Source organism: Dunckerocampus dactyliophorus, chromosome 1, assembly GCF_027744805.1.
Source record: "Dunckerocampus dactyliophorus isolate RoL2022-P2 chromosome 1, RoL_Ddac_1.1, whole genome shotgun sequence".
In the NCBI taxonomy this organism is placed as follows: domain Eukaryota; kingdom Metazoa; phylum Chordata; class Actinopteri; order Syngnathiformes; family Syngnathidae; genus Dunckerocampus; species Dunckerocampus dactyliophorus.
In genome coordinates, this window is record NC_072819.1 from 23,460,518 (window position 1) to 23,483,495 (window position 22,978).

Here is a 22,978-nt window from a genome sequence, read left to right on the forward strand (position 1 = left end):
CCTTTCTGAGGCGCCGGACGATTTGCCAGAACCTCTTTGAGGCCGACCGAAAGTCGTGCTCCGTGGCCTCACCGAACTCCTCTCACACCAGAGTTTTTGCCTCGACCACTACCAAAGCCATGTGCCGCTTAGCCTGCCGGTACCTGTCAGCTGCTGCAGGAGCCCCATAAGCCATCCATGCTCGATAGGACTCCCTCTTCAGCTTGACGGCAGCCCTGACCTCGATATCACCGTCCTTACCTGGGATGCAGCCGAAGCTCTGCCAGTGGTGAGAGTTGAAGACTTGACGAATGGGAGACTGTGCCAGACGTTCCCAGCACACCACAATCCAACTCATCACCAGGTGGCAGCTCAGCCCCTCTCTGCAACTACAAAGTCGATCATAGACGTGGCGTCCTGGTGCCAAGTGCACTTGTGGACCCAAATCCCATTGCACCGGACTCTTATGCTTGCCCCTGGGTCTACTGGAGAACAATACTCATAGCAAATAGTTTTCTGCTCTATTGCCAAGTAAAATATGTTACATAGGGTACAGTATAAGAATAAATAGTTGTGTTAGTGTTAACGCTGCAACAATTTATTCAAGATAATTGTGTCGACGCAGTAACTAATGACAACTAAGATTAAAATGTATGATTAAAAATGAATGTATAAATGTCATTAGAGCTATCTTTTCAATTTTTTACCATCAAATATCTGAGATTAGTAGGTTGACAGGCTGCTGGCGGATGTGGAGACGAATGCAGTGACATGGCCAATGAATCAGAATCAGCGTTATTGGCCATGTGTGTTACCACACGAGGAATTTGACTCCTATTTGACTGTGTTTATTAAAGCTGTAGGCGTACAGCCTCTCCTCGGGGCCACGGAGACTCTTGTTTGGATTTTAATTGGCTCGTGACAGATACACGCTGTATAGATTGTTGTGCTTTCTTCCCACTTTTCTGAAATGCTGGATGTGAGTTGTGTATACAAGCGCTTGACTGCTTATGTGTGTCTGTATGCACAGTGATTGTGAGAGCCCAGCAGGTCATAATGATGTTTTCTGAATGAAAAGCTCCCCCAATAACATGCTCATTAAAATGCCCAGTTTCCTATCATCCCCCACTATTCTCCGTGGTAGTTTTCTTGACCACCCACTCCAAACTCCTTCCACTGGTGTCGACCTCACACTCAAGGTTATATTTTGTTTGTTTCTGATGTGAAATGCCACGTAAATGTTAATTAAATGTTAATCAAACAGCTTAAGCTGTAATGTCATCAGGATTTAGAAGTGCTATATTTAGTTGATTTGTGACTCTTTCCCTGGAGGTCAATCCTACCTTAAGGCACTACCCCCCCCCCCCCCCCCCCCCCCCCCCCACACACACACACACACACTTTTTGTACATCAAGAGAAAAAGTTGAGTACAAGGCAAGGGAGGTTATATGCCACAGAGAGAATACTATGCCTGCCTAATTAAAATGAATGTCAGCTCTCCCCCCGCTGAGGAGTGTATCTATCTCCCCCCTCTGCGATAGGCCCAGAGTGAGTCGTACCCTGTCACAGTCTACCAGCCGTGCCATCTCTCTCCAGACTGATGCATCCCCCTGGAAGCTAGACAGACAGTGGCGATAATGTTTGCACATCTAATAGTTGCTTTGTGGATGGTCACCTCACACTAAGGCCATGCCCGGCACTCTGGGGGAGCCTAAATCCTGTCGTGAATGATAACAGCAGTTGTGGCTAATGGCATTTTGGATTCATCTGAGGCTTGAACAACTGTTGGAAAATCAGTTTACACTTCTAATTGTCACATCTGCTTTGCCTCATGCAGTGGCTTTTTGAAGCAAAAGAAGATATCGGCCCTCTTGGTGCTACTTTCCTCTGCTTTACTAAAAACACGTTTGTGTAACAGTTAGTTTAGGTCTTTACCAAAGTCTACATAAGTTGTCGTAGCAATGGCTTTTCCACACCAAATGTGGCCCTGGTGTGCTCTTTGTAAGCTTACGCTCTGATGTAATGTGTCCATGTTGAACAATTGCTGAAATAACCCACTTGAATTAAGCAGGAAATACCCGATACCCAATACAGGTGAAACAAATGACCAGCAAAAAAATGCAACAAGCTTTCTCTGAACTGTGTAGAGTATATATAGGTGACATGAGAAAAACAAATGAAACACTGTTTGCTGGCACTTGGAAAAAAAAAGACACTAACACCACAGCTGTAGATTGAGATGTACAGTATGTAACAACCACAGTCTAAAAGAAGGAAACTCTTTAGCCTTACTTTCGTTGCATACTGTGAAGCCAGAGCAAGACATAGGCTATACATTATATCTTAAAAAAGTAAGCACAGACCTCACATTTCTACTAGGAACAATACTATCGAAATTACTGTAAACTTGGATATAATGTAGAGTAGGCATTGTGCAGCTTGTAAATAAGTATAGATTTATTATCAACTGAAAATGACTCAACATACAGCTGTCATTGTTGCACAGCTCCTCATTGCTGGCAGGACTCATGCAGCCCAGACCATGACATTACCACCAACATGCTTGAATGAAAGCAAGCAGAATTATCTTGCTATTCAGTTGTGTTGCCAACTATTTAGCTAATAAGAAGAAGGCCTGCAATGTGTTCTTATTTTAATGGGTTAACATAGTTATTGTATTTTTTTTTATTGTTTCAAGAACTGTGCAATACTTGTCAAAAATGATGTATATACAATGGAAACGAAAGCATAAAACAAGCATTACAAGACTCTCTCCTTGAAGCCATGATTGAAGACAAGGTCTTATTTTCCCATCCTCAATAAAGCATGGTCCCCTGCTGGGTTCATTTAGAGCGCTCATGCAGATAGATGGATGAAAATGTGAATGGTTTAGTGCTCTTAAGTTAATGATCTCAGCGCATGTTCACTCGCTCCCTCCAGGGCTTCTCATTGTGTAGAGGAAGTACAATACAGTAACAAGAGCTTCTGCTGCAGAGTCCTGGGCTAAAATAATTACTTGCAGAACCCAAAAGACATGCGGTAATAGTAATAACTGTCAGCCTTTGTCTCCCATCAGTGCTCACGTCCCCCTAATTTAGGATTAATTCATGCTGTGCTCTCAGAAGCCCTCATAGCTGCTTGGTATCTCGCCTTTTTTCTCCGACACATAACTTGAGAGGCTTTAGTTTGCCTCACTGCAAACTTTTCGCTCTTTAAAAGTAAAAATGCAGCCCTGAATTGTTTTATCTCTAACATTAGTGATGTCACTTTTATGTGGAGGAAGAAGTGATGGTGAATATTGGACTTTTGATGACTTTGTTGCCAGTTCGTCCCATCTTGTCGGATAATAGAGTTTCAGGAGTGTATGATTCGAAATTCACAGTGTGTCACCTTTGGATGATTTTGCTTCATTTTCTTTCACTCTGTCCTTTTTTTTTTTCTTTTTTTTTTGTAGGTCCCTGCCTTAAGTTTGATGATTGCTTTTCTGGCTCCAGGTGACAGACATGAGGTCTTTCTTGAAACCTACTTTTTATTTGTGTTGAGATGCTGCAGCATTATGTTTTACACCTCCAAACAAGGTTGATGGATTCTTTCCCTCAAAAATGTTTTGCCAGTTGGAGCAATTACGCGTGCAGTGACATTGCCTGTTATTTTTTCAGTGCAACTTTATGAGAAATGCCGGTGCTTCCTTGTTTGTGCCGTAGGCTGCTGTTTCTATTTCGATTCCTCCACAAGTGCACTATTAAAACAAGATTCTGCTTTCTCTGCTCAGTAAAATATGATGGATTTTCGACCTTCTGTATCACCCGGCTCAACGGTCTAATCTAACTCTGTTTGAGGAAATTGGCTATTGATCAACTTCCACGCAGGATAAGGAGAAGCAACAGACCTGGTATTAAAGTTTTAGTTCAACTTGCAAATTATGTGATAAATTCAAATAGTTCTTGCCTCAGTCTCAGTGCAAAATTAAAATAAATATTAGTTAAAAAAAATGTCATTGCAAAAATAAAATAAATATTAGTAAAGTAAATACATGGATGAATAAATTAATATGCCAAAAAAAAGTTTTTTTGTTTTTTTTTTTTCCCTAACAAAAATTATACAAATCATGAAAATACTTGATCCTTTCCAACTGTCACCATCATAAAACCTTAATTTAACTCTATAGGTAATTTTTCAGACATTTTAACGGCCAATATTCATACATTGAAACAAAAAAAACACATTTTAAACACACATTATTCCATTTAGTTTAAATGGTAGGGGTGTCACATGATCTCGCGTCACAAGATGTCGTGAGATTAAAGCATGCCAGCTGTGGTTGTGTGTGTGGGCCGTGTGGGCGCGGTTCCTACTGTTCTGGTGGCAGTCGGGTCTGCCTTGGGGTGTGTGGCTGGTCCGTGGTGTTTGGCGGTTTGGGGGTGGCGCTGTGGACGCTACCTCCGGTGGTGCTCCGGTGTGGGGGGGCCCTGAGGGTATCGCCTCTGGGGGGTTGGGTGGACCGGACTGGGCGTCCTGGCGGGCTGGGTAGGGCCTGTGGTGTGTCCTGCGGCCCGTGGCTTGCCCGAGCCAGGGCTGTGGTGTGTGGCCTGTCGGTCATGTGTCCTTGATCCCCCCCACCTGCTTGGTTTGGGCAGTGTTGGGGTGTGGGCGTGTGGTGCCCTCGTCCTTCCTATTCCGCTGCACCACCTCACATACATATAGGACTTTGGGGGGTGGTCTACGGTCGGGCGTGGTTGGGGAGGGGTTTTGCCTTGCGGAGGCTCCTTTGCCCCTACCATGTCACTGACCTGTCGCCCCCCAATTTTAATCGCACAGTAGACACTTAGGGTTTGGGGGGGCTGGTCAGGTGAGGGGCCCACCGTGCGGCAGCTATCCCCCGGCTCGCGGCGCTTCCCTTGGACTGACATGGGTTGCGGGCACCTCTGCGCTCTTGGGGCGGATTCAGTAGTCTCCGGGGGGTGGTGCCGATACTACGGATGGCCCGCATGCCACCGCGGGGGCTTGTGGTTGCTGTACTGTGGTGGCTGCTGGGGCGCCGGGCTGTCTGATGGGGTGGGGCTTGGTCCTGCTCGTGGGTACCGTGGGCTTGGGTGACGGGCGGGAGGTTGCCCTGGGGCCGGGCCTGCTGGGGGGGTGGTGCTCTGCCGGGCGCTTGGGCATTTGTCGCCGCTGGTCTTTGTGCTCTGCTGGGCCGTCTGCTCCGGTCTGTCCGCGGGCTTGTTCAGGGTGGGGGTGGTGAGGCGTCGGCTCTGGTGGCATGTGGGTGGTCTGGCTCCCGGTGGCTGGTGGGGTCTGGCGGCTGATCTGCTGCTGGTCTCGCCTTCTCGGCTCTGGTGCTTGGCCTCCCTGCGGCTTGGGGTGCGGAACTCCCATTCCCTCTCTGGGATTTGCTGCCCCGTGGGTGTCAGCTGGCACTGGGTGTTGGTTTGCCCGGCTTTCCTTCTCGCTGGCTCCTCTGTCTGCCTTGCTGGCAGTGTCCTGCCGTTGGGATGGGGTGGCCTAGGGTCTTCCTGCTCCCTGGGGGTCTGCGTTCCCTGTGCCTCGGGCTCTGGGTTGTGTGTCTGGGACCCCGGGGTCCCCGGCTCCGCTGCGCTTCCGGCGTGGGCGGGCTTCTTTCCGGTTGCCGGGGCATCTCTGGGCCTGCCGGTGTGTGGCCCCCGGTGCTCGTCTGCCTTTGTGGGGTGTGATCTCTCACTGGTCTTGGGGTTTGGCTGCCCTCCGGCCTGCCGGCGCCCTGTCTTTGGTTGGGATTGCCTCTCTGTGGCTCCTTGCTGGTCTTCCCGGGGGGGCTCCCTGGGCTGGCTCTTGGGGGGCTGATCTTTGTGCTGCCTGCCCCTGTGGGCCTGGTGGCTTTCTGGCGGTGGGGGCTCAGCCTGGCTATTTTTTTGGGGGGGATGAGGAGGGGCTCTCTGGGCGATGGAGGGGGCCCCCCTCTCCTTTCATGCATTATCAGTGACAATTACGCGCTCACACATTCTTGCACCTTTTATATATATGAAGACTTTCACATTTACAGAGATACCTGTACACACGTACATATGCACACTCACAATACGTACGTACTTCACCACATTACTCACTGAGTTAACCAGAGTGTTATTGTGTTGTTGGTTTTATTACAGCGACGGTAATATCGACAATATGATTATAGTTTTTACAATGATGTGCTTTACAGTTATTGTCATTCTGACCACTATCATAGTTAATCATTTACACCACGGACTGGCCAGTCAGTCGCAGGGCACATATAGACAAACCATTCACATCATTCATACCTATGGACAATTTAGAGTGGCCAATTAACCTAACTTGCATGTTTTTGGATGTGGGAGGAAACCGGAGTACCCTCATTCAGAAAAAAACTGTGGCCCTAGGCCTGGGGCGATAATAAATAAATTAATCACACAATAAATTAAAATGAACTCGATAATTTTGCTGGCCTCAACATATTGCCATATGCATGTGTGTCTGTTTTCCTCATCTCTTGCCTCCAAACAAGCAGAGAGAGGGTTTGCTCTGTGCAGTGCTTTCAGCACCTTGCTCCATAGAACAACAGCATGAACGGAGTGAGCCCTTTTGTCAGTCTTACAGTCTCTTTGTCTTGGTGGGTGGAGGTGGTAACATACACCGGTGCACAAGAGTGTAGCCTTGTGAGGAGCGATGCAAGGTAATGTAGTAGAAAAAATTCCTAGAGTGCAATATACTGTGATATATATTTTTTATTATTTTTTCATTGTGTTTTTCTTAAAAGTAATGTTAAAATCTTGTCTCGTCTCGTTCTCGTAGACCCAGTCTCATGTATTGTCTCCTGTCTCTTGACATCTCTATCAAATGGCACCGTCCGTTATTACGGTAATTCAAGTGGTTTCTTCCTCAAAACGTCAGTGCAAGAATAAATCAAAATAATAAATACGTAAATAAATGAACATGCAGTGGAGAATCAAATGATGTCTTTTATATTGAAAATCATGAAAATGATAAATAATAAGGATATTAAATAATGAAAATACTTCATCCTTTTCGCCTGTCATAAAATTAGGGCTGTCTTCGACTAGTTGAATCTGATTCGTTGGATTAGATAGTTAATGAGGATCCCTACAAATAAACAGATCTCCTTTGCGACTATCCACCTCAAAGAAAAAGGCTAAAACACTCAGATAAACAAATAAACATGGTGTGCAACAACAGTACCTTAATTTATTTAGTGACACAAAAAGTAATAAAGATGGAGAAAACTGGAAAACGGTCGGCAAACAGACATATCACACATCAGCAAAGTGCACATAAAATAGGAACTGCATGGTTTGAAAAACAACAACTTGCCCAACTCTCAGTTTGCAGCCTAATTTCCTGGATTAAAATCAATAGTCGGGATATAAAATTACTGTAAGTTGGCGTTATAGTCTTACTCATTTTAAATGATACGCCATGTTGGTTGTGATAAAAGCTGCTTACACAAGTTACACGTTACTTTCTTGGAGTCATTGTTAACCTTTCCAAAATATTTCCACACTTTGGATGATTTTTTTAGTAGCCATTATGAGTCCGTCGATGTTGACTGTTGTCTAGCGCTCACCTCAGCTCCTTTGGATTGCACAACTGCAGGGGGTGATTCTGTGAAGGCATATTAAGTATAGGTCTTATGTTTAAAGTTAAACACAAACATCATTTTTGACTATTTATTAACACAAATTAGGCTGATTTTTAAATGAAAATAGGCTATTTATATCAAAAACAAAGACTGTATACTGTATACTGTATGCTCAGCAGCACCCATGGGCACTGCCATGTACTCAGGATCGGCTCAGGAACTGTACAGGTAGGTAATGTTTCAGATAACATTTTAATATTTTGAACGAGCAGTACTCACACATTAAAACAATGAAAGACACTTTGAACATTCGTCTTACGCCCTGTCCACACGGGAATGCTCCTGAGATTTTTTTGGTGGGTTGAAAATAACTCTTGTCCACACTGTGCCAGATTAGTAAATAGTTGCATCCAGATGGGAACGGATCACTGAGTGAAAACGATGCAATCCACGAGGCACACCTGCGTGTGGCGCTGTGAAAAGACGCAGACTTAACCACGTGATCCACCAAACCATAGGATAAATAACACATGGGCATAAGTATGTTGTCTTCCACTTTCCAAGGCTAATCTAGGTTTACGAGAAGTGGAATTACTCTACTTCTGCGAGCCATTATTGAGTATAAGACAACAAAATAAAGCCAAGTTTGTTGGTAAAGCTAACTTCTGGTCACGTGACTGCGATGGGGCGGCGGTGGGTGAGGTCATCGTTTTCGTCTGATGAATGAGGAGAACAAAGTCATACATAAAAAAACATAAAAGTCACATTGCACTGATTGTCATGCAAAGGTAATAAGAAGTTAACCAAAAGGCTTTCCTCCATCTTTTGATAACAATGGAAGATGCTAGCTAATTAGCGGTTACATTTGTATTGCTCGAAGCTCCTTTTATTGGTCTAAATATTCCAACTCACAGGTAAAAACACCCTAGTAGTTAACGCAAGCAGTGGAATGGCCTACTCATAGCATAATGCCATAGCTGCTCCACTGTGAAAACTCTTGGACTTGCTGCAACAGCTAAGACATACCCAAGAATTGGGATAACAAAATATGTTCTGGGTGCGTATCTTTTCATCGCAATTCACACTCAACATGTGTTGGACCCTCCAGACCCAACACGTGCGAGCATCATGAAACTACCTCCTACACAACATTGTATTGTTTCCATACCACAATGCACTTCACCACCACCTCCGCTCTCAGAAGTGCTTATTGTCATCCTGCAGCCTTAGTGTGACTCAATGGAATGGACTGTGTGCTTGCATGTGATTTTTATTTTTTTGAATGAAACTCTTATATCCCTGTTTGTTTACTGCAAACCAAGGAGTCCCACTGAGATTGCCTTAATCCTGTTGTTTAATACCCCAAGCTCCCGCAGCTTTATGCAGTTCATATGTAGATCACATCATTCCCAAGTATAAAAAGCACGGGGATAGCAGATTGGTGCCTCTACCAGCTTTAGATTTTTGTGCCATTGTCTTACAATGTACAATTCCAGTGCTTTTGAAAGATCTCTCTGTATGATCATTAATAAGTTCGAACTTGCTTGATCGTGTTTGGAAGATACAGTATATAGCATGTTACAATTGGCTCACAGCTCTTTAAATTCTTCCTTTACGTTCCCAGTGTTGAACATGAAGCCATTGTCTTATCCCGATGATTGGGATATAAGTGAACGCATGTGATAAGTAGAGGACAGATAAAAGCTCTCCCCAAGGCTGTAAGCAAGCATGTAGGAAAGGGCCTCCTATCTGTGCTTTTTCTCTCCTATTCTCTTAGAGCTCAGCCAGCGTTTCTGCCCCCGAATCCCTCCTACACAGCACCGTATTCATTGAATAATACAAGAAGAATGTGCTAGACAGTCACGTTGCTCTCGCTTCCTTTTTTTTCTAAACATAGACATGTTCAAAACGTGGGTGAGATCCATTTCCTTATGCTCTTTTTTCCCTCCACACTGTCTTTTTCTGCCTGTGCCATAAAGTTTTCTAATTGGATCACTTAGCAAAATACTGACATTGCAAATACACTGTTTCATTGCATTCAGTTATTTCAGTTATTCATTTCAGACTAAGGTATTGAACAACCGGGTGCTTCATTGCTATCTGTTTTTATGGCTGCTATATATTTCTCAAGTTACAATTGAATAAATGAGATGTGGGTTATGCTACTTGGGAGGTCAAATTATGGTCTGAAACACACAACCTCTCCAGAAGAATTGAATATCGATCTGCGTTCTCCTCGACTTAATTTGTGTGAAGCTCTGAAAAGCCTTATTAAAAAGGAAAAAAAAAATAACAACAGCTTCACAATCATGGTGACAGTACTCTAACTAGCATGTCTGGAGTTGCCATGCAGACCCTGGATCATAGACTTAAGGCTCTAAAGCAGGTGTTGTCAAATTGTGGCACAGTGAGCCTCCCTGAGATAACATTATGTGACTGAGGTATCTCTTACTCCCTCGAAAAACTGATTTTCTGCAGCATATGTTGTTGTTTTGTTTTTTTTTTCTCTCACCCCAAACAGATCTTTACTCACTCACTGCAGGAAATAAAAAGCAATTAATGTTGCCTTTAAGTTGTGTAAGTGCTGATCTTGTGGCCTTGAATATCGTCTTATACCCATATCGATCCGATATCAGCACAAATCCTACATACCTTTATTACCAGCATTTAAGCTTTCCCACAAGAGAAAATGACCACAAGGCTGGCAAACAGCTTTTACCCACAGGCCATCAGGCTTCTCAACGAAGCACGCGAACACGCCACACACAACACACTCACACACTCATAGCACTTTATTATTTATTTATTTATTTGTTTATTTATTTATTTTTTTGTATTAATGTCTCTTCTGTTGTTGTTGCTTAATTCGTTGGTATTTATGTTTCTCATGTTCTTATTCTTTCTTGTGTTTTCTTTCTTTTCTTGGGAGAATGAACAGAATAAGAATTTCATTGCATGGTATAACTGCTGTTTTACTGTGCATATGACAATAAAACTCATCTTGAATCTTGAATTACTGGTTTTGTAGTGTGGAAATATCAGAAAAGGCTTGCTCAAGTGATATTACTCAAACAGAGAACAATAGGCAGGGAATCGTTTTTATCAACAATGTAGTGGCAGCTAGCTATAATATAGCGAGGTTCGAGGTGTTGAAATACGTGTTTAAACCCGGCATTACTCGCCACGACAGGGGCTGGCTCTTTACTGTTATAGCTGACTTTTTGTGAGAGTTTCTCATTGGCTGATGCTTCAAATGTGCTATGAGGTTGGTCGTATTCAACTTCCCTGGTTCTGTGTGTGCATGTAAAGTTTTGCATTCAGCTGCAACGTCTTTTTCAAACTTTAATGGAAAAATACTGCCAACACAGCTGATATTCATTCCTACTCTTTGCTACTTTTAACATGTTTGCACATGCTGTTGTTGTGATCACTGCTGGATAGAAGGCTTAGTCTGGAATCGACTGCTTGTATCGGAGTGCCAATATCAGAAGTTTTTGATACAGGCCGATTTTCTTTTTTTTTTTCTTTTTTCCCCCTGGTATCTGCCCACTACTAGCTAAAATTTTACTATATGCAGCCGTCCTCTGTGCAACATTGACTGGTGAGCAGTGACTCCTATAGTGCAGACGTAGTGGGGCTCAGCGCTGAACTTGATCACAATTTTTTTTTCTGATGACATTCAATAGTATAGAAAATGCTTTTCAGCATCAATACGTCTCTCTTCATTTTCTTTATTGGAATTTAATGGCTTTACATTATTCCACTGCTTTGCAAAGCTAGTAGGCAGAGCATCCCTTCTTCCTTGTCGTCAGCGTAGGACGCCATGACAGAATAAAAACTATGCACAATGATTGTGGGAAATGTAGTGTTTCACAGAAATTTCAAAGGAAACAATGCGACAGGGCATGCTCTGATGACTGCAGACATTTCGCGCAGTCTGCTCCGCACATAGTACTCTCAAGTCTCTGAGCAACTTTAGTGTTAGCATACATTGTCGTCCTAAGGCAGGTGACCAGCAAAAATGTCGAGTTGCAGGCAATAGTGAGAAGGGACACAGCATCCCCGCTGAAAAACAAGTGATTGTTGCTCTTCGGAAGCTTGCTACAGGACAGAAGACAGTACCATAAGCCATCTGTTTGAAGTCGGCCAATGAAGTGTGTTCAACTGCTTGCGGGACGTCTGCAATAATAGCCACTAGTGTATTGCTTCCTTTTCAGGCAGATGCTACCAAGTTGGTAGAAATGGCCACATTTTTTAACAGTCGCTGGGGAGCACCACATATGTGAGCGCCATTGATGGTAGTCATATTCCCGTAATTGCTGTTTGTAAACGGAAAAGGACAATGCTGAGACGTTTGTGTTGGATATCTTGGGTGTGTGCACAATTCCAGAGTGCTGCAACAATCAAGCTTGGTGGGTCTGCTCAGCGATGGACAGTTGCATCTCAGACTTTAGGACATTACCTGATTGGAGACCTGGCATACTCCTTGCCAAGTTGGCTGATGAAGCCCTGCTCTGACACAGGAAGTTTGACCCCACAACAAACAACGTATAATTACAGTCTCAGCTGTGCATGATCTGTTGTGGAGATGCCGTTTGGAAGGCTGAAAGGAAGATGGTGTCTCCTAAAAATAAATGACTGCAAAGTTTGAGCAGTGTCATGGTTACATGCTATATTTTGCGCAATATTTGTGAGGAACACGGTGGCAGCTACACTGATGAAAATGTTGGCTCTACTGACAATGTTCAGCCACCTGTTCAGGTATTACCTGATAACAACAATTCTAAGACATCCCACATTTAGGGCAGCATTGATGGAGTATTTCAGTCATTGGTGTGCGTTTTTTGTTGTGCCTGTCATTAAAAACATTTTTACTTTGTTGGGGAGAAATAGTAGAGAAATGTAACAATGTGTATATTCTCCTAGCTTCACATGATCGTAATATTAGTGTCATAAAGAAGTCGTTTCTTACCATGACTGGTTTATAGGGAAAAATGCTATCTTACATTTGGGTAATGGTATATTTTGGGGAAAAAAGATAATTTTATTTTTGAATATTGACTTATGCGCTGTAGGTATTAAACAAAAACAGTTGCTTGTAATAATTTGTTAAATAAGGCATATTCGTAAGTCAGGGAAATTCAAATTTGGGGTCGTCTCCTATTTTCCTTTGGCAGCACGCCTGCTGAAAACTGTTTTGACAAAATTGAGTGCTTCTCATCAGCTTGTTTAACCGTTCTTACACTGAAAGCTGGTGTTATCTCTTCACTTTTGAGCAAATCAGATGTGTAAAAGGGGGTAAGATGCAAAGTAACCAATTTTGTAGAGATGAGAGAGGCCAGAACTGACCAAAAATGGTCAACTTTTTTTTTTTTTTGCTCATGGGGAAGACTTGACTACTCACTTCTATTTCTTTCTAGGGAGTTAAATTAGAAATGTATTGTTTCTGACATCCGCATCAGCACTACTGTAGGCGTAACATTTAAAATACAGTTGTTGTTTTATGTGACCGATGACCTATACCATGGGATTATGGTTTTCTTGTAAAGAAATATGCTCAGAGGAATTGTAAGTATTGAGTGAACCATTATGGGCTGCACTTGGTTCTGAACAATGTGCACTTTCAGGCTCCTTGTGTATTCCGCACCGGCCCACCTGTGATTGATTACACTCGTATGAAGCTGACTAGCTTATTAATCGATTCAGCGATAGCCTGCAGTCAGTCCCCTGTGGAGGATTTAAAGCTTTAAAGGCCTTTTGTTTTGACTTTTTAAAGATTTTTTATATGGAGGTGCGATGGGTTGGACTTTAGGTGCCCTCCACAGTACAGAGGGTTATCAATAACAGTTTAGAGAATTGTCACCTGTGCTTGTAAACACAATACAAAAAAAATATATATTTATACTTCACACTTTTCCATTGCCAGACTACCAAGGGTTGTGGAAATCCACATACGTCCTTACTGAAGGTATTGCTCCAGCAAGGCAGTAGATTTTTGAGGTTAGAGGCTTTTTATTAACTGCTAAATTGTCAAAATGATATGTTGATGCATATCAACAACTGCAGACACAGCGTTGTACCACCTCCCACGCAAACCCTTGACATGCTGCATTTTCTAAATCAAAGAAAATCTGACTCGCTTGGGGAGGAGTTGTTTGGTGCCACCTGTTGGTTTGAATGAATACATTTCTAGACCCAGAATAAAAGACTGAAAAAGACAAATCTTATACTTCGGGGCTATACATCAAATGGTAGTTAATTTCACCAAGTGCAAAAGCAAGTGTTGTTGTTTGTTTTTACATTTTAGCAGGACACAGGATTATGCGAAAACTACACAGCTAATTTCCATGAAACACTGTGAATGAATAGGTGGCACATGTGCATAGCAAGTGCCCATAAATGTTGGTGCACATCAGAATAAAAATCTCCATAGAAGATACTCTTTTCTTTGACTTTCACATTTTACCACACCATCCAGAACACAAGATAAACAGCAACTTCACGTATCTTTGTCGAGATGACATCATTATTATTAGATATTATTCCATCAAACGTCTGACGTCTGACGCCCCAAAGTTGGTACATACAGAATATGTTTAGAGCACACTTTGTTTTTAGGTGGGGCATTGTTACATGGGCCTGCTTCTACATCTGTTTCATATAGTTGTCATTTGTGGTACCTCAGCATTTGGTGTGAATAGTGTTTATTTCATAACCCCCGTAAATATCATTCATATCATTTTTCTTAAAGAACAACACGTTTATACACATAACCGCGTAAATCGTTTTAATCTGTTTTTTTGGTAGGAATCTGTTGAGTTTTCATGTAGACCAGAATCTTTCCACCTTGTTGTTCTTTTTTGTACAGGTTGTACGAGACTGCAATTCATCCATCCATCCATTTTCTATGCCGCTTGTCTTCAGTAGGGTCGCGAGGGTATGCTGGAGTTTATTCCAGCTGACTTTGGGCGCCAGCCAATCGCAGGGCACATATAGACAAGCAAACATTCACACTCACATTCACACCTATGGAAAATTGTGAGTCCCCAATTAACGTAACATGTATGTTTTTGGAATATGGGAGGAAGCCGGAGAAAACCCACCCATGCACGCATGGGGAGAACATGTAAACTCCAGACATTCGAACCTAGAGCTTCCAGATCTCCTGACTTTGTGGTCCGCATGCAACCACTAGGCCACCATGCAGCCGACTGCAATTCATGAATTAAAATTAACTCATTCAATCCCAGACCATCCATCCATCCATTTTCCGAGATCGGGTTGCGTGGGCAACAGCCTAAGCAGGGAGGCCCAGATTTTCCTCTCCCCGGCCACTTCGTCCAGCTCCTCCCGGCGGATCCCGAGGCGTTCCCAGGCCAGTTGGGACACATAGTCTCTCCAACGTGTCCTGGGTCTTCCCCGAAGCCTTCTACCGGTCGGGCTTGTCCTGAACACCTCCCCAGGGAGGCGTCCGGGAGGCATCCTGACCAGATGCCCAAGTCACCTCATCTGGCTCCTCTCAATGCGGAGGAACAGCGGTTCTACTCCGAGTCTCTCCCGGATGACAGTGCTTCTCACCTTATCTCTAAGGGAGAGCCCAGCCACCCTACGGAGAAAACTCATTTCAGCCGCTTGTACCCGCAATCTTGTCCTTTCGGTCATTACCCAAAGCTCATGACCACAGGTGAGGGTAGGAACGTAGATCGACCAGTAAATTGAGAGCTTTGCCTTTTGGCTTAGCTCTCTCTTCACCACAACAGACCGATGTAGAGTCTGCATCACTGCAGACGCCGCACCAATTCGCTTATCGATCTCGCGTTCCATCCTTCCCTCACTCATGAATAAGACCCCAAGGTACTTCCTCAACTTGGGGCAGGATCTCATCCCCGACCTGGAGATGGCATTCCACCCTTTTCCGGGCAAGAACCATGGACTCGGACTTGGAGGTGCTGATTCTCATCCCGGCCGCTTCGCACTTGGCTGCGAACCGATCCAGTGAAAGTTGAAGTTTACGGCTTGATGAAGCCAGCAGGACCACATCATCTGCAAAAAGCAGAGACTCAATCCTGCAGCCACCAAACCGGAACCCCTCAACGCCCTGGCTGCGCCTAGAAATTCTGTCCATAAAAATAAAAAAAAAAATAATTAACAGAATTGGTGACAAAGGGCAGCCCTGGCGGAGTCCAACCCTCACTGGAAACGGGTCCGACTTACTGCCGGCAATGCGAACCAAACTCTGACACCGGTCATACAGGGAACGAACAGCTTGAATTAGCTGGTCCGATACCCCATACTCCCGGAGTACTCCCCACAAAATTCCTCGAGGAACACGGTCAAATGCCTTTTCCAAGTCCACAAAGCACATGTAGACTGGTTGGGCAAACTCCCATGCACCCTCAAGGACCCTGCTGAGAGTGTAGAGCTGGTCCACAGTTCCACGACCAGGATGAAAACCACACTGCTCCTCCTGAATCCGAGATTCAACTATCCGGCGGATCCTCCTCTGCAGAACCCCTTAATAGACCTTACCAGGGAGGCTGAGGAGTGTGATTCCACGATAGTTGGAACACACCCTCCAGTCCCCCTTCTTAAAAAGGGGAACCACCACCCCGGTCTGCCAATCCAGAGGTACTGCCCCCGATGTCCACGCGATGCTGCAGAGTCGTGTCAACCAAGACATGCCTACAGCATCCATGGCCTTAAGGAAATGCGGGCGGATCTCATCCACCCCCGGGGCCCTGCCACCAAGGAGCTTTTTGACAACCTCAGCAACCTCAGCCCCAGAGATAGGAGAGCCCACCGTGGAGTCCCCACGCTCTGCTTCCTCATAGGAAGACCTGTCGGTGGGATTGAGGAGGTCTTCGAAGTATTCTTTCCACCGATTCGCAACATCCTGAGTCGAGGTCAGCATCACACCATCCCCACCATACACGGTGTTGACTGTGAACTGCTTCCCCCTCCTGAGATGCCAAATGCTGGTCCAGAATCACTTCGAAGCCGTCCGGAAGTCATTCTCCATGGCTTCTCCGAACTCCTCCCATGTCCGAGTTTTTGCCTCAGCGACTGCCAGAGCTGCAGACCGCTTGGCCTGCCGATACCTGTCAGCTGCTTCCGGAGTCCCATGAGCCAAAAAGGCCCGATAGGACTTCTTCTTCATCTTGACGGCATCCCTCACCACTGGTGTCCACCAACGGGTTCTGGGATTACCGCCACGACAAGCACCAACCACCTTACGGCCACAGCTCCGATCAGCTGCCTCGACAATAGAGGTACGGAACATGGCCCATTCAGACTCAATGTCCGCCACCTCCCTCAGAACATGGTCGAAGCTCTCCCAGAGGTGGGAGTTGAAACTCCCTCTGACAGGGGACTCTGCCAGTCGTTCCCAGCAGACCCTCACAATACGTTTGGGCCTGCCAGGTCTGACCGGCATCCTCCCCCACCATCGGAGCCAACTTACCACCAGGTGGTGATCAGTTGACAGCTCCGCCCCTCTCTTCACCCGAGTGTCCAAAACATATGGCCACAAGTCCGATGATACGACCCCAAAGTCAATCATGGAAGTGCGGCCTACGGTGTCCTGGTGCCAAGTGCACCTGTGGACACCCTTATGCTTGAACATTGTGTTTGTTATCGACAATCTGTGACGAGCACAGAAGTCCAATAACAAAGCACCACTCGGGTTCAGATCAGGGGGGCTGTTCCTCCCAATCACGCCTCTCCAGGTCTCACTGTCGCTGCCAACATGAGCATTGAAGTCCCCCAGCAGAACAAGGGAATCGCCTGAGGGAGAACTCTCCAGTACTTCCTCTAGAGATTCCAAAAAAGGTGGGTATTATGAACTGCTGTTTGGTGCATAAGCACAAACAACAGTCAGGACCCGTCCCCCCACTTGAAGGCGGAAGGAAACTACCCTCTCGTTGACCGGGTTAAACTCCAACATGCCGGCCACAAGCCGGGGCGCAACAAGAATTGCCACCCCTGCCCGTCGCCTCTCACTGCTGGCAACACCAGAGTGGAACAAGGTCCAACCCCTCTCAAGAGGACTGGTTTCAGAGCCATTGCTGTGCGTTGAGGTGAGTCCGACTATATCTAGCCTGAACTTTTCAACCTCATGCACCAGTTCAGGCTCTTTCCCTACCAGAGAGGTGACGTTCCATGTCCCTAGAGCTAGTTTCTGTAGCTGAGGATTGGACCGTCAAGGTCCCCGCCTTCCGCTGTCACCCAGCTCACTCTGCACCTGACCCCTTTGGCCCCTCCCGTGAGCTCATTGGAGGGGTGACCCATGTCGTCTCTTCGGGCTGTGCCCGGCCGGGCCCCATGGGCGTAGGCCCGGCCACTAGACGCTCGCCATCGTGCCCCTCCTCCAGGCCTGGCTCCAGAGGGGGGCCCGGTGACCCGCGTCCGGGCAAGGGAAAATGTGGTCCAATGTTTTTTGTCATCATAGAGGTCTATTGAGCTACTCTTTGTCTGATCCTTCAACCTGCGACCTGTTTGTCGTGGGTGACCCTACCAGGGGCATAGAAACCCCTGACAACTTAGCTCCTAGGATCATCGGGACACGCAAACTCCTCCACCACGATAAGGTGGTAGCTCAGGGAGGAGTCAATCCCAGACGTTTTTCAAAATTCAACCCCTTCGGTATCAACCATTTTAGACGATTTTGGTTGATTTTTCAAGACACAGAATATTGTGTTCTATGATTATACTGTATAAACATGGAACCTACCAAAAGAAAGATTATACTTGTCTTTCATCAAAAAAAAAAGTTTGTTTCTACCTCTTTCCGTTCTTTAGCAATCAGCAGTAAGAACATAGGTAAGTTTCAGGAAAATATCAGTTTCCAACAAAAAAAAGGGAGAAAAAAAGTTTTTTTTGTGAAAAGATACATTTTAAGCACAACTTTCACCGTGACACAAATAGTTTGCTTTTGTGACAGCTCAAATATCTAAACAGCACCACAACATAATCAACACAAACATTGGTTGTTTTACATCAAAATAAGTATTTACAAATATAACACCATGAGCTATTTATAATTTTCATATTTGGAACTAAACTGTGTGTGCGCATGCGTGTGCGCATGTGCGTGCGTAAAAATGTCCCTATAATGCATAACCTTCTGCACTCTACACTCTCACTTCCTTCTTGCTGTCGAGCATATTAATACATGCAAATTCAAATGCAAAGCCAATGATCCATGCAAGCTCTTATCAAATGCATTTTTGCCACTTAAGCCATTTTTAAGCCAGTTTTAAGCCATTTTATGGCTTAAAACTGCTTGAAAAGTGACCTCTTTGATTGTGCACTTGCATCATCACGTCTTTCCTCTCGCGCAAAACAACGTAAAAGATATACAGCCACACACAGGTTTGAGGTATTTAACAAAACTGTATTTGACAATAGCGGACGCGGCTGCCGAGTTTCATTTGGGGGTGTTACTCATAAATTTAACATCAATTAGTAACAACATGATGAATGATTTCAGGCATGGTTTTTTTTTCAGTCTAGTAATTACTGTAAAAGATGATCAGAAACAGCTTTCAGTATAATGCAGTACAGTTCTACACCTCTGTATAACTACAAGCGTAATAAAAACATAAATAAACAATGATAACACTCTTGTATTGGATCTCTAGATAAAGCGACTTTATTGATTTCAGTGTCTGACACCTCTCTCATGTGGTCTTGTGTTTTTTTTTTTTTTCTCCGTCACACAGCTGTCGGCTACGTCAACATCCCGGGCAGCTTTCCTGCAGTGCCTCCGTTGGGCAATGTTGTGTCCATTCCAGGAGGCGACGGACTGGAAGGGGGAAGAGACACAGCTGGTCCTGCAAGGCGGTGCGCAGCCAAACCCTCTTGGAGTCATGGTCTACAGTACAACCCAGATTGAGAGCCCTGCACCACCTTCAGGGAACCCTCAGGTAACAAGTAAGGATGAAGCAAAGCACATGTCCAAGAAAGCAAAGACACAGGTGAGTTCAGTTGTTCCCCCCGAGATTCACATCATATGTCTTACATTTTGTCTAAGGATGTTATTTAAATTTATATTAAACCATTTACCCCTTAGGATATTATAAAATTCCGGCTGTCATCCAGTGTGGATAAGATGTCATCAAGCCCAAAGATGTCTCTGAGAACAAGGCTGGGGGATGGGTCAGGTCAGGGAAGAGCCTCCTCCTCACCTCCCCAAAGTAAATATCACATCACCTCCAGTAGACATTAGTGAAAACTTCCAAAAGAACAGCAGTAGTAAAATGTTATACAGTATAGTGAAGATACTCGGTTTACTTACAAATGTCTGCAGACTAATAAAGAGGAGTGTTTGTGCCACCAGTGTATAGTGTCAAACTACTGATTTTGAAAGTGTTATTAGAAAAATGGATTATTGAGTTGGCTGTAAGGTCAGACATGACTTGTTGGCTAAACCGTCTTGGATTTAGAATCACTTTTCCCCATTGCATGTAATAGAAATGAGAATCGGGTCAAGCAGTTTTCATCATAAAAGCTTTGAGAACTGTGCAGGTATTTTGTTTTAAGTTCTAATTTATAAGTTCTAAATTCCATCATTCCAATAAAACACTCTAACTTTACTTTAAAACCAAAAACTATAGTCAAAATTGTATGAGAAATAAAGTTGAACTATTACAAGAACAGTAGTAATTTTACAGTATGTTTTTGCAATAAGCCATACATTTCTGAGCAATCAAGTACATATATTACAAAAAAAAGTCACAACACTATGAAAACATGTCTGAATTTGAAAGGATAAAGTTGTAATATTAACTCTTTCAATGCCAAAGACGTCTATTGACAGCTTTTCAAAAAGTAACGTTGACTGCGAAAGACGTCTATTGACCTCTTTTGCTTTTTTTCGCGGGAGCTACAGATCAAAGTCTTATTCATCTTGTGTGTGAATTTCTGACTTGTAGGCAATGTATTTCTGTCCCAGTAGGGAGCAACAGTTCTCTTTTCCTCCAACCGGCAGAAACAGATTGTCTATGAAGAAGACGGATTGTAGGTTGAGAGAGGAAAATGGTGAAACACGTGCAGAAATCGAGTGGAGACTAAAAATACAGGCAGCTAACACTGTCACAGAACTTGTCACGTCGGTGGATCTTCCTTTAGTAGTGACACGATCTGGAAAGATAGAGGTGACGTGGGTGATGTAGGCGACGTGGACACAAATGCAGTTGACAATGGCAGCCGAAGCAACAAACTAGTGGTTAGCGTTGCTGAGCCAGGTGGCGTGACACCGGAGCCTGACATCCAAAGTAGTTCAGAGTCGGGTGACTCAGAACCCGACCCTGAATCTTCTAACGAGTGGCTGCCGTCTGGATCGGTCATCAGCAGGGATTCATCCCCACATCCAGCAAACCCCGCCGGCACTCTGCTTGAATTAGCTTCTCTGCAAATTATCTTGTTTTCTCTGTTTTTTTAGTCAGATGTTTTTGCTGAAACTACCCTATGTTCTACCGCCAATATCTAAAGACCCAAAAAGGCTAGAAGCAAACTTTTTTTTTCTGATGAAAGAAGAGAGTCTAAAGCTTCTTTAGATAGTATCAATGTTTATGTAGTCCTAAAAGTCAATATTCTGTGGGTCTTGAAAGTTCAGCGAAAATGCCCAAATACAAAAAGCAGTATGGAGTTCTCTGCTTTGAACATGGCTGGCAGTCAATGGGTTAAGCTAACAATTTTCATTTTTTTAGCAATAAATTGACAAATCCAAGAAATATACAGTCAAAATGTAAAATGTATAAGAAATAAAGGACAGATGGTCCTTGGTTTACAACATTCCGTGTTTTGACGTTTCGTTGTTGCGGCTGTGCTCCCATTCATTAAAAACTTAATTTTTAATTTTGGTCCGTAAGCACGAGACATTCTTGAGAGCTATAGTGCATGCCGGCGGAAGAATAAGTGTCACGCGCAGCACAAGAGTGCATTGTGTTGCTCTTGCTGGGTTGAAGAATATAGTGTATGCCTGCACAGCCACACATTGCTCATTAGTTCTCTCCCAAGCGGCAGTGTGCCAAAAAAAGGAAAGCCATCACCATTGAAGCAAAAATCAACATCATTAAAAGCTCAGAGAGAGGAGAAACACCCAACGATATTGGCTACTCTTTTGGTCCCAAATGCCCGACCCTCCCAGCCATCATGAAGCATAGCGATGATTGAATGCTAATGATTGCTAGTGGGGTCATGGATTCTGTGTACTGTTACAAGGAGATCTGAGAAGAAAAGAGGTGGTTATCCTTCCAGACTAGCCTGAGACAATATTTTCAGAAGGTAGAAAGGGCTGTGAGACAACCACAGGGATAAAAGTAAGGAGTTGTTCTCTTTTTATTACGGCTTCATTTAATTTTTGTATTCAATCTTTTTATTACTGTATTCCAAATGTCCTTCATGCATTCTGTGTACAAAGAGAGTGACTTTAGGAATGAATTTTGGTATAACTTCCAATTTACACATCATCCGTCAGTCTAGGAGCAGAACTCGTTAGTAACCTAAGCATCGCCCTTATTAATAGTGCATTTAAAACGTTGTATTTGTATATTATATTTATTTGATTTTACGTTTAAATATATTATGAGGAACAAAATCTTTCAGTGAAGTCAAAACATTTAAAACACTCTAAATCACGGGTCCTCAATTACAGTACATTTGTCCAAGGGCCAATATCAGCAGACACTGTGAGGGCCAGATGATATTGTTAAAAAAAAGAATACAAAAAAAGGACTGTGGAGATATTATATACACTCAACAAAAAAAAAAATAAATGCAGCACTTTTGTTTTTGCTCCTATTTTTCATGAGCTGAACTCTAAGATGTAAAACATGTCCACAAAAGGCCTATTTCTCTCAAATATTGTTCACATATCTGTCTAAATCTGTGTTCGTGAACATTCATCAATCATAATTCATCCACATCACAGGTGCGGTATATCAAGATGCTGATTAAATAGCATGAGTATTGCACAGGTGTGGTTTTACATAAGCCAAAGAAATTCTAAAAACTATTTAGGCAACAGAAATAATGAATTATTTACTAAATGCTAAATTTGATGACAACATGGCCATTTTCATCACCCTGTAGTGTCAGCCATTGCAGCTCCTTTATCCTTCGGCGGAACGCTACCTAATTCCAAAAAGTACTCAATACAGTATTATCATCCAGTTTTCTCTGTTTATTTGTTGATCTGTTAGTATTTTCTCACTCGATCTGTAAATTATTCCAATAAACTTGATGCAGTGGTGGTTTAGCTAGTTTGTAGCCTTAGTGCAGGAAGACTTGTGATATCTCATTTAATTGAATAATCTCTCATGATGCTGCAATCTATTCGCAAAACAGTGTTTTAAGGAAGCAAACAGGTGTGTGATCATGGAGCTCGACCTTGTATGATGATG

General features: G+C 43.8%; 1 protein-coding gene across 9 annotated transcripts in view; it reads left to right on the plus strand.

Moving 5' to 3' along the window:
• Positions 1 to 22,978, plus strand: part of LOC129178107 (nephrocystin-4-like) — a 254,373-nt gene that overhangs the window by 114,835 nt on the left and 116,560 nt on the right. For all 9 annotated transcript variants that reach the window (XR_008569753.1, XR_008569754.1, XM_054769957.1 and 6 more), the window contains exons 9-10: positions 19,295 to 19,549; positions 19,645 to 19,768. Coding sequence is in view for 7 of the 9 variants with exons in the window: in XM_054769957.1 (XP_054625932.1) it covers positions 19,295 to 19,549; positions 19,645 to 19,768 (379 nt within the window). In the remaining 2 variants the exon portion in view is untranslated. The remainder of the gene's footprint in view (positions 1 to 19,294; positions 19,550 to 19,644; positions 19,769 to 22,978) is intronic.